The sequence below is a fragment of the Somniosus microcephalus genome, chromosome 22, assembly GCF_052327205.1.
Source record: "Somniosus microcephalus isolate GS21.2 chromosome 22, FLI_Smic_1.0, whole genome shotgun sequence".
NCBI lineage: Eukaryota > Metazoa > Chordata > Chondrichthyes > Squaliformes > Somniosidae > Somniosus > Somniosus microcephalus.
The window spans coordinates 29,379,078-29,391,384 of record NC_141008.1 but is presented as its reverse complement, the minus strand read 5'-3'; the positions used below and the strand labels follow the sequence as shown (position 1 = coordinate 29,391,384).

Genomic DNA, 12,307 nt, shown 5'->3' with positions numbered 1-12,307 from the left:
CATGATGCCAACAGGATTTTCAAGGTGCCCTCCTGATGGGAGGGTGAGGGATGAGACTTCACAGTGGGAGTGCAAATTTTTAAAATTACCCCTTGGATGATTGGTTCACTCATGATTAAAATTCATCAGAACCTTAATAGTTGACACTTCCACATGGTGAGGTACAAAAGTAATGGAGAAAACCTGACGCCTATTTTTAACAACAACTATTTGTTTTCTATCTCAGTTTTTCAGGTGACAGTCCTAACTTGAAGGTTTTGGCCCCCATTCATACAAACTTTTCTGTGTAAAATCTTCAGCTCCTCAAACACTTTGCTGCCTGTTTTGCTCATTTTAAAGAGTGTGACGTTTCTGCTTGCTCATCCACTGTTGTTCATTCTTTGAGGTGCAGTCAGTGATTAGTTCCGCTGTCTATATTACGCTGACTGTAATCCCTGCCTGCAGAGTTCCAATCTGTTAATGAGGGTCTAGAATGCTGGCAATAAGGAGCAAAGGTTTACTGAGATCCGGCACTGCATTTAACCCAATGAGATTACTGTGCTCAGAATGATACGCTGTGATGTGGTGCTAGATAGATGTCTCTTTAGTTTTTATTGGCTGGCACTGGAGATGTCACTTCCTGGTTTGTGTGGCGTGGGTTCAGCCTAGTAGCAAAGGTGTTCCAGCAGAGGGAGGCCTGTTAGCTGCTTTCGTCCACCATCTGTTGATGCCTTTGTGCAGATTTAATTCGATGAATTAATTGATAAGTGCCTCAAGGTCATCTGACCATCCTGGATGTGGATTGTGCGTTCTGGGTTAGAGGGCAGCTGTTGAAGTGACAGATGGTGCTTGCTCCGTTTGGCTTTTATATCTCATGTAAAGTAAATGTGAAATTCTAGCAGCACCATATGACATTCAGATTTGCAAAAGACACCCAGTAAGTTGAACTTCTTGTGCCTACCTAGGATTGAACCTTGCGTTATGTAAACGTATGTTGGATTTGAGCTGTTGTTTCTTCTGATAGATTTCCTGTAATTCTGCTTGCTCTTACTTCGCTCTCTGTGTTAATAAGTGTGATGTTCTCAGGGTTAATGAGCTTCATGTTTTGGAGCTAGACCTAGTTTATTCTGGTGTTCAGATAGCGCAGTCAGAATATCACAACCATTCTATCTGTCCAAATTGAGGTGTATGTTCCATTTGTCACAGGAAATTACTGAGATGATCTTCTGGACTAGTTTCGATCGCCTAAAGGGGTTGGAGAAGAATTTCCAGGATATTTTTTCCCCAAATTGGCCTGGGTTTTTATCTATTTTTTCACCTCTCCCAGGAGATCACATGGTTTTTGGGTTGGGTAGGGAGTGTATATAATGGCCCAGAAATTCGGGTCGGGGCTTCCCGCTGGTGCAAGCCTCCGACCTGCACTTACCTAGCGCGCCGGCCGTTGAGCTGTGGGCCCGCGTGGGATTCCGATCCTGGGCCTCCTCCAACTGCCGGCATGCAGTGCTTGTGTATCCCAGGGGCGCAGTTAGTTCGAAGCGTCCCCTGAGATCACGTGGGCCATGGAGAGCCAATGGTAGCAGGGAATGCTTCATTCATTAGTTTGACAGGAAGAGCTGTCAAACCTATAAATACTACAGGAAACTTTCGATTTACCAGCACCTAAATAACCGGAAATCTCGGTTAACCGGCAAAATTCAGGAGTAGGTTCAGGTAAGTTTTACGTCATATTGTACTTGCCTTCCTCTGATCTGTTGCTGCGCAAGGGTGTGGCTGCAGCTGTTGCTAACCTACAGAGACGCTTGGAACTTGTGGCCATTGTTCTGCACTTGTTGCTAAGCAACAGGGTTTGTTGCTTTATACGGAGCTGTCAGCTCTCCGTATCTTTTACTATAGCTTTCGGTTATCTGGAATTTTTGATGAACCGGCACCGCGTCGGTCCCGTCGGTGCCGGATAAAAAAAAGTTTCCTGTATAAGCCCCAAAACATCACTAAAACTTCAAATACATTTTTTTAAATCACATTTTTAAATAAACTATAAATTACATGAAATAACTATTTTAAACAATAATTTAAATTTTTGAAAAAATTAATTATATTTTCTAACGGGGCTAAAAATAAACTTACCTTTCTTTAAAGTATTTAAAAATAATAAACCTGTGGAAAAAATGTTTTAATTTTAATTAATTCACCACTTACCTTGTTAAAAGCAGGCCTTGCGCCTGCTTTTTATAAGTGTAACTGCTGGAGACTTACCCTCCCGGGAAAACCTGCAAAAAGAACGTAAGTTCAATGCACACACGCTGCCTCTCCGGCGCATGCGTTCCACCTGTCAACTCCTTTCAGGGGAACGGAAGTGCCGGTTTCCCGTGCATGCGCAGTGCATGCACGAAACCGGCACTTTCGTTGGGCCTACGCGTGAGTACCCCGTGCGTACTCACACGTTGGGACCCAAATTTCTGGGCCATTGTGATACCTATGTGGGACAGGCTGAATGGACCAGAGGGTCTTTTCCTGTCCATCATTATTCGTATGTTTTACGAGCTCCTGTGTGCCTCTTCTATTGGAAAGAAGGACTATTTTATTGGTATGTTTGGAGCTAGCACATGCCATACATAGCAAACAAAACTTTAGATAAACTCATCACTAAACAGAGACCAGTTACTTGATTGTCAAATTTATTTTATGTTATTTCTTGGTTGGCCAAGAACCACATTTGTAGGCATTTCTACATAATCTGTGACCATAACTTAGCCCAATATATGTCCAGTTTCTTTTGATGCTATCTGTAAGCCAATTCCATGTAACTTAAGCTGGCAACCACTTTGGTTGCCCAAGATGGCCTTAATATATGGTCAAAGGTTTTGATCTCCTATTTTTTGTGCTACTGTCTAATTTATTTGTGCATGGAAGTTGAACAAATGGACAATTTTACATTGCCTATTGCAGGAATAGTCTTCCTTGTTCTTGAATGCATTTTAGTTCCCATAATTAGAAGAAGGAAGGGCCAGTTCGAAGAATTGTTTTTTTCACACAGAGGGTTATTACAATGTGGAATGCTTTATGATAAGCGGCTGTTGAGGCAAAGTCTATAACTTAATTTAAAAGGGAATTGGATAAGTATTTGAAAAAGAGAGGGTGTATAAATGAGAGACTAAATGTGATCCTAATAGGGTGAAAAGAAACAGCAACAGAGTGAGGGAAAGATAAAATGTGAGAGTATAAGACAGATTGTAAATAAGAGGGAAGTATGAGTGTTGACTGTTCATATTATGTGTCCTTTTTTGAGGTTAAAATTCATGCAGAGTTTATGTCAAAACTACAGACAATATCATCATGATTTTCTCTTTCTTCTCGTCCTATTAAGATCACATTTAATCTCTCACTTATACTCCCTCTCTTCCGCTCTTTCCAGTTTCTCTCACACGTCTAGTGAAAAGAGATCTAGTAGAATGAAATGTAAACGACCTTGCTAGCGGAAGTTGGGACACTACAGTGAGTCCTTTTGTGTAATCAGTTCTATTTGTGAATCAAGAGAGTTGGTGAATAATCTTTCCCAGTTGCTCGAAGCAGATGTCATTTGTAGCCTGTTGTAATAGTTCAGAAATATCTCATTACTTTTGTTTCATACCCTATAGCAAATTTTGGTTTAACCATATTCTGCTGTGAAATTATTCGGGCTCTCCCCTGCAATCTCATTGGATAGGCATGTATACGGATGTAAAATAATTGGCACTTGAACCAATATTTGGCAGTGTAGTGAACAGACATCACCTCTATATAGCAACTACAACAACAACTTGGCGCCTTTGTGACACAGTTGACAATAATGCTCATTATTTACCACGGCACTTTTCTTCAAATTGAACACCTTTTGCTGAACATCCTTCCAAGGAGGGCTGCTTATTGACATCAGTTAACCTTCCAAGCAATTGCCTTTCCTGTCCGCTGCTGTGTTGTCATGGGTCTGAGCATAAAGGGAATTTCTCCATTTCCTCCCACCATCCACAATGATTTGCCACACCTCATTGGGGAAGTAGATATTTCGACTGCCCAGCTCCTGCCATCAGTGCTCCAATTTGTGAACAACACAGCTGGATTAATTGCCCTGAGTATTGTTTATGTTGTTTACGTAACTATTAAAAGGGTTTACTGGTGATTCCGCACAATGAGTGCAGATTTTTCTCTGTATTGTGTAATGTATCTAAGTCCCAAGAATAAGCTGTGCGCATTCTATTAGGAGAAAAGTAAGTGAACCATCACTGCACAAATAGAAACTTCATCCGCACTGAGTGAGGCTCACTCTAAAAAAGTGAGGTTCTTGCCTCCCCAGTATAGTGAGGTATGGTGCTGTCCTTTGACTTCAGTGAATGATATAGGCCCCTTGTTTTTGACTTGTGCCAGACAGTACAGAACCCCCTGCCTGGCCAGTGTGAGTCAGTACAGAGCCCCCTGCCTGGCCAGTGTGAGACAGTACAGAGCTCCCTGCCCGGCCAGTGTGAGACAGTACAGAGCCCCCTGCCCGGCAAGTGTGAGACAGTACAGAGCCCCCTGCCTGGCCAGTGTGAGACAGTACAGAGCCCCTTGCCTGGCCAGTGTGAGACAGTACAGAGCCCCTTGCCTGGCCAGTGTGAGACAGTACAGAGCCCCCTGCCCGGCCAGTGTGAGACAGTACAGAGCCCCCTGCCCGGCCAGTGTGAGACAGTACAGAGCCCCCTGCCCGGCCAGTGTGAGACAGTACAGAGCCCCCTGCCCGGCCAGTGTGAGACAGTACAGAGCCCTCTGCCGGCCAGTGTGAGACAGTACAGAGCCCCTGCCTGGTCAGTGTGATACAGTACAGAGCCCCCTGCCTGGCCAGTACAGAGCCCCCTGCCTGAACTCTGAGACAGTACAGAAGCTTGTACTGGTTCACAGAGAATGTACACTAGAGCCTGGCCTTTTTGACGCAGAACAGGAACCTCCCGCCTGGCCTGTGCGATGTAGTACAGAGCTTCCTGCTGGTTCAGGGCAAACATGTGCCAGGAGCTCCTGCCTGGCCTGTGTAATTAGAAAAGAGGGGCGCCTCCCCAGTGCAATGCATCTGCCATTTCAAATCTTACTTCAGTAATATTTTCAGCAGGTGAGGTGTGAGCAGCTCAGAGTGCTTGCATTTCTTAACAATCCCTCCACATATTACCGACTATTTATATCGCTCCCCTCTGGCAAGCAAGGGCACTGTCACATGATCCCAGGGTTCTCCAATCGGAGCCGTGTCAGCTGGCTTTATGGTCTATTTCCTGTGTGCGTGTGTGCTGTGTGTGTGTAGAGAGGGTTCGGACTGCAGTTTGTGTTCAGCACCTCAGCAAAGGAGAGTTCCCACTTACCGCCAGCATCATCATCATACAAGGCAATACACAGCAGTGCCAGCTCAGGAGAATCCAGACATGGTAAGCCAGGCCTTTCATATTATGCAGGAGAGGGCTGATTGATCAGCAGCTGTACTTCGTCCAACTTTCATGGGATTCAGCCAACTTCACGTGGCTACTGAAACCCTATTAAATGCGGCATGTTTCAGGAAGGTACCCAGCAGTCTCCTCTACTTCACTAATCAATGAGTACATGGGAGAGTGATGGAGTGATGGGTGCAGGTGAGGATCTGTCCATCTCTCTCTAATGTGCTTGCTGTCTGTGAAAACTCTCTCTTGCAAGAAAGCATTGATTGTGCTGATTCAGTGTCTCCGGGACTGCTGCTGTCGGGCAGGCTGTAGGTGCAGAGAGCGAGCAGGACAACAGCCACAGACACAGGCAGATGCTGAAGACAAGGGCTCCGGTTTGTCCTCACACAGCATCAAAGTGTCACTTATTCTGTTCGCCATATCTTCCTTGCTCGTGGCCTTGCTGCAGTGTGGCTGTAATAACCTTCTTAAACCACAGTGAATCATTAAAATCCTGAGCTCCTAAAATATTGGGTAGAATTTGAGAGATTTGGGAGAGAATATTTCAGTGTCCACTTACTGTAAAGGGGGCTTTAAATGGTGCGGCTACTTTTGAATGTGTTGCTGGCAGGCTGGTTTTTCGCCTGAGGAGCTAACATTGCAGTAGAGGATTACAATAGCTTAAAAACCCCAATCCACCCCATTTAGATCGGAGCCTGGGACTGGAGCACTTTCAGTATCAAGTGTTATTCAGGTTAGGTATAACAGCATTCGTTACTCAACAACGTGGCTCAAACCAAAGCTCAGAAGGTCAAGTCCTACTATGTATCAGTATGACATTCTTCCATTTCCCATGCTAGGCAACCTGTAGGCTTTCTGAAATTGCCAATGTAGTGCCAAATGAGGGGTGATTTTGTGCTGTGGATCCATACCCACTGGGATCTCAGTTGAGGCTACTCAAAATTATTTCAGTTAGGACTCTTAACAGCCAACAAGCAGGAGAGACTTAGGGGGAAAAATTCAGTATCGCCCCATTTGGGGCGCCATTATTGGCCATGCGCAAAGTTTAGCGCCTGGCGCTAATTATCTCCTCCGACGGGAAACTTGGCTTTTATCGCCTCTGGATGTGATTGGAGCGCTAAATCAGGCACTTCACACCTCTCTTAAGGTGCAAAGGCCGAGCAGCGAGGCGCTACCTCAGAGTGCTGGTGAAGCAAGGAAGGGCAAATCAAAATGAACCTGCAAAGTGCTGCTCAGTACCCAAAACCCCTTCACACAGCGTTGAATCTCTCCAGAAGTCTCTCTCTCTCTCTCTCAGAATCCGTGGTGCAAAAATGTCACCAACAAAAAAAGGCAGGAAGCGGTCACCTTTAAATAGCGCTCCCCCAGTCCCTTTCTGACTGCAAAACGTTCCCCTCAACCTGTCGTTGCTAGTGGCAAGCGGTAAGGCAGGGGGCGCCACTCAATATCCAGTCCCGGGCACTACCGGGGCGTTGCGCACTCGACTGGCGTCATGATCTGCCGGCGCAGGAGATCGTGGCGGTAATGTTTAGCGCCGCCGCAAAATGTCTAGTTAATTTTGCAAGCGCCGCAAATATCGCCATGCCCGGGCGCTAGTTGCTTTGTGCCCCATTAGCACCCTCTTAAGGCGCTAATGGGAGGCACAAACAACTGAATTTTTCCCCCTTACTTTCTTGCCCTTCTCCTCCTCGCCCGTGTAGATGACTTTGACCTTTACTGGGGTCAGTTCTTGTATCCCCCATTACATCAACTAAGTGGTGGTTCTTCATGTGTGAATGGTAACTGTTCTACTGTGAAGGCATCACAGCAAAACTCCCAAGCTTAGAATTAACAAAAAACCACGACAGCATGTTGAATATAAGATGGTTGTTTATAAATTTTGTAGATTGCAGAGTGATTAATGATGATCCAATACAAATGCTGTATTCAAATGTGTCACTCAACTGCTGAATGATATTGGCCCAGAAATACGGCTCGGGCAGAGGCGCAAGACGGTCAGTATCGGATCGGCCACCTGTTATACGCAGGCGCTGCGCATAATGGCCGTTATGTGCCATGGCCCGAGACGAATTTCTAGGCCATTATATTGTTCTGAAGAGACATTGCTCATGGGTAGTCAGGAACATGGGTTACAATTCCTAAGGTTTCCTGTAGACCTGCTGCGGCCTAAACCTAACACTAGCTCGCACAGCGCTGTAATACAGCAACATTTACTGAAGGAAATCACATGACCGATTCCTCCTGACAGAGCGTCAGCCACCAGTAGTACTTCTCGGATAATCACGGACACACACATGGCCCACACTTTTCCATCCATTCATTTTAATCAACAGGGAAGCATGTCATCGATTTCCCAATATTCACTTCCAGTGGGTGATACTGCCTGACAAAAGCAGCATTCGGAAGATTGGCCTACAAGTGTCTGGTACAAGATCAAAGTATGATGCACCTTACTGATACTAAAAGATAAAGGCCTCACCTATATTATAGTTTGAGACCTGTATCTTTCAGTAAGAAAGTTACTAAAGTGGAAGGTAAATAGTATTACAAATATTTTTATATATTATATATTATATATGTGTGTATATATTTGTGAATGTTATGGGGAAAAAATTTGTCCCCTTAGTGCTGCCCATTAGCACCAGTAGATGGCGCTAATGTGGCGTTGAGACCAGTACCGACAGGACAAAGTGAATCCAGCACCGCACGCCAAATCGGGACCCCCCATAGCGCTGCCGGTAACAGCTATCGCAGGGGACCTCAACACCAGGGTGATCGTGACATCAGTGAGTGTGCAACACTCACTGAACGTCCAATTTCCCAAATTGCTTTTAGCCAATTACCTCACCACCTGGAGTAAACACTGACAGGGAGAGCTGGCATCCAGCACCAGGAAGCCGGCTGCAGGGTCATGATTTAAAGGGATCATCAGTAATCACTCGCACCTGTCTGGTTTGTGCAGTTTCAGTGGCTTTTGTTAGTTTCAGCTACTGCAACAGTTTCATTGAGTAATTTCAAGGTTCTTTTGTATCAGGAGTCTTGTGGCAAGTACAAAGTAGCTACATTTATTCTTCAAAGATTCAAACTGCAACACTTGGTAGATTAATGGGGGCTGTACTGGCATGCCACCTCGCCCTCCAGGATCTATGGTGGAGGGAGCGTAGGCAGCAAGAAAGACAGGAACATGTGCACAGAGGGAGGAGGAAGAGGACGAAGAGGAAGAAGATGAGGGACAGGAGGGAGGGAGGAGGCAGCCAGACAATTGGGCTTCCGGACAGGCGGTCCATGATGTGGTGTGCCACCTCCCTCCACATAGTGCGATAGACTTGTGGCGAGGGCCTCCTGCCAGTTGGTGGGTACAGGACTGCCCGCCTTCTCTCCAGCGCTAAAACCAATGCCTCCAAAACTTCATGGGAAAATCTGCGGGCTCTCTCCCTGGGGTGGCGATCTGCTATGAGGATTTGTAAATAAGTGCTCCTTGTCCTTGTCCTTCTTCTTATGGTTGTTGAGGCAGCTGCACAGCCAACAATGCTGAGAATGAGGTGCTGCAGCATCAATGAACCTCCCCTTTTAGTGAAAAAAGCCTGTGGTTGTGATTAGACTGCACCTGATATTGGTCCAGCCTTTAAGTGTAACGCCAATGAGCTTGGGTTTTTAGACTTGATTTAAGACTCCAATCATTTTATTGAGCAGTGAGGACGAATTTTGCGTGCAGTCTAGAACATTTTCGCTTGGCGCTAATTCACCATATAACACCATGAATTTCTAGTCCTATATATATCTACTAGCTGGGGGGGCCCGGCATTGCCAAGGCTTTTTTGTAAAACAGCAGTTTACAAGGCCGCGTGGTTTACGGCCGGCCGCTGCCGCTCCCCCACTCTGTGTCTCGGGCCGAGCGGTTGTGAGGCCCGGCCCGAGTGACCCCAACGCTGAGGGGGAGAGAGAGAGACTGGGGGGGAGAGAGAGAGAGAGAGACGGGGGAGAGAGAGTAGAGAGACTGGGGGGAGAGAGAGGAGAGAGACTGGGGAGAGAGAGAGAGAGAGAGAATGGGGAGATAGAGAGAGAGAGAGAGAGACTGAGGGGGAGAGAGAGAGAGACTGGGGGAGAGAGACGGGGAGAGAGAGAGAGAGACTGGGGGAGAGAGAGAGAGAGAGAGACGGGGAAGGGAGAGAGACTGGGGAGAGAGAGACTGGGGAGATAGAGAGAGAGAGAGAGAGAGCGCGAGAGAGAGATTGGGGGGAGAGAGAGAGACTGGAGGAGGGAGAGACTGGAGGAGAGAGAGATGGAGAGAGAGAGAGACTGTGAGAGAGAGACTGGAGGAGGGAGAATCTGGAGGAGAGAGAGAGACTGGGAGACTGGGGGAGAGAGAGAGACTGGGAGAGAGAGAGAGAGCATGAGACTGAGGGGCGAGAGAGAGAGAGACGGGGAGAGAGAGAGAGAGAGACTGGGGGAAGAGATAGAGAGACTGGGAGACAGAGAGAGAGAGACTGGGAGACAGAGAGAGAGATAAAGAGACGGGGAGAGAGAGAGATTGGGGGGAGAGAGAGGGAGAGGGCTAGAAATTCGGTATCACCCCATTTGGAGAGGGAAGGAGAGAGAGACAGAGAGAGAGAGGGAAGGAGAGAGACAGAGAGAGAGAGAGGGAAGGAGAGAGACAGAGAGAGAGAGGGAAGGAGAGAGAGAGAGAGGGAAGGAGCGAGAGACAGAGAGGGAAGGAGAGAGAGACAGAGAGAGGGAAGGAGAGAGAGACAGAGAGAGAGGGAAGGAGAGAGAGAGAGAGGGAAGGAGCGAGAGACAGAGAGAGGGAAGGAGAGAGAGACAGAGAGAGAGAGGGAAGGAGAGAGAGACAGAGAGAGAGGGAAGGAGAGAGACAGAGAGGGAAGGAGAGAGAGAGACTGGGAGGGGAGAGAGAGATGGGAGAGAGAGAAAGAGTAGAGAGACTGGGGGGAGAGAGGGAGAGAGAGAGAGACGGGGAGATAGAGAGAGAGAGAGAGACTGGGGAGATAGAGAGAGAGACTGTGGGGGGAAAGAGAGAGCGACTGAGGGGGAGAGAGAGAGACTGGGGTAGAGAGAGACGGGGAGAGAGAGAGAGAGTAGAGAGACTGGGAGGAGAGAGAGGAGAGAGACTGGGGAGAGAGACACTGGGAGAGAGAGAGAGAGACAGACCAGGGGGAGAGAGGGAGAGAGAGAGACTGGGGGAGAGAGAGAGAGAGACGGGGAGAGAGAGAGAGGGAGAGACTGGGGGGGAGAGAGAGAGAGAGAGAGACTGGGGAAGAGAGAGAGACTGGGGAGATAGAGAGAGACTGAGGGGGAGAGAGAGAGCGACTGAGGGGGAGAGAGAGAGACTGGGGGAGAGAGAGAGAGACGGGGAGAGAGAGAGAGAGAGTAGAAAGACTGGGGGAGAGAGAGGAGAGAGACTGGGGAGAGAGAGAATGGGGAGATAGAGAGAGAGAGAGAGAGACTGAGGGGGAGAGAGAGAGCGACTGAGGGGGAGAGAGGGAGACTGGGGGAGAGAGAGAGAGATGGGGGAGAAAGAGAGAGAGTAGAGAGACTGGGGGAGAGAGAGGAGAGAGACTGGGGAAAGAGAGAGAATGGGGAGAGAGAGAGACTGAGGGGGAGAGAGAGAGAGACTGGGGGAGAGAGAGAGAGATGGGCGAAGGGAGAGAGAGACTGGGGAGAGAGAGAGAGACTGGGGAGATAGAGAGAGAGAGCGAGAGAGAGACTGGGGGGGAGAGAGAGAGACCGGGGGGTGGGGGGGAGAGAGAGAGAGACTGAGGGGAGAGAGAGAGAGATGGGGAGAGTGAGAGACTTGGGGGGAGAGGGAGAGAGTGGAGGGAGAGGGAGAGAGTGGGGGAGAGAGAGAGAGACTGGGGGGAGAGGGAGAGAGTTGGGGAGAGAGAGAGAGCGATTGGGGGGAGAGAGAGAGAGAGACTGGAGGAGGGAGAGACTGGAGGAGAGAGAGAGACGGAGAGAGAAGAAATAGAGAAGAGAGGAAGAGGCCCGGCCCGAGTCACCCCAGCTGAGTAGGCTGGGCACAGTGAAAGCATTGATTTCTTTATGACAGCACAAAAACTGCTCTGACATCATAGCAGCTCTTCGACATCATAGTCACTCAATGCTAATGAGCGGATAATGAGCGGAATTTTGAACGTTTTTTTGGATACCGTTGGCACAAATTTTGTCTCACCGAAACGTAAATATGCTTATGACCGCTCCGGAATCGTAAGCTTTCTTTTGATGTAACACACGAACACACGTGTAGGTACACTCTATAACTTTTGCGTGTATAGAGAACGGACAGACAGACAGACAGACAGAAGAGGTCTTTTATATATATAGACTAGCTGGGGTGAGCCCGGCGTTGCCGAGGCTTTTTCGAGGGCATGTTGTTGTTGGAAGAGAGAGAGAGAGTGACTGGGGGGGTGGGGGGGGGGGGGGCGGCAGAGAGAGACTGGGGGGGCGGGAATTATCCACTTCTAACTTTTTTTAAATGTTAAAGAGAACAAAACAAAGATTGCCGCTCTCACAAAAGGCAAACCTGAAATAAAGATGAACAAATTAAAGTTGCTTAAAAATTTTAATTTTTTATGAAAATAGATAAAATGGACACTGCAAAAAATTTAAATTAGTTTTTCAGGGTCATAACCTTTGCTTAGCAGTCAATACGCTGTTTGATTTTTTAGAGATTTCACTGATGCCAGCTCTGTTTGTGGTGGGGGGGGGGGGGAAGGAAGCACAGTGCAGCCGGTGGAGGAGCAGTGAATGACAGATTGCAACATCGGGATTTCCGCAATAGGTTGCACATACGCCAAATCCTGAAATTGCAGTCAGTTTCAAAAGCAAAATGACGGCAAATGCTACCGCAAATTCTGGGCCAAAGTTTGCTCTCCGCTCTC

General features: G+C 47.6%; 1 protein-coding gene across 5 annotated transcripts in view; it reads left to right on the top strand.

The window, feature by feature from the left end:
• The first annotated feature begins 643 nt into the window (after positions 1 to 643).
• Positions 644 to 12,307, top strand: part of LOC147102126 (septin-5-like) — a 136,181-nt gene continuing 124,517 nt past the window's right edge. For 2 of the 5 annotated variants that reach the window (XM_085964353.1, XM_085964349.1), the window contains exon 1: positions 645 to 916. Coding sequence is in view for 1 of the 5 variants with exons in the window: in XM_085964346.1 (XP_085820472.1) it covers positions 5,400 to 5,402 (3 nt within the window). In the remaining 4 variants the exon portion in view is untranslated. Of the gene's footprint in view, positions 917 to 5,249; positions 5,403 to 12,307 lie in introns of those variants that run through there. The other 3 variants (XM_085964351.1, XM_085964346.1, XM_085964355.1) reach the window with 2 other exon arrangements.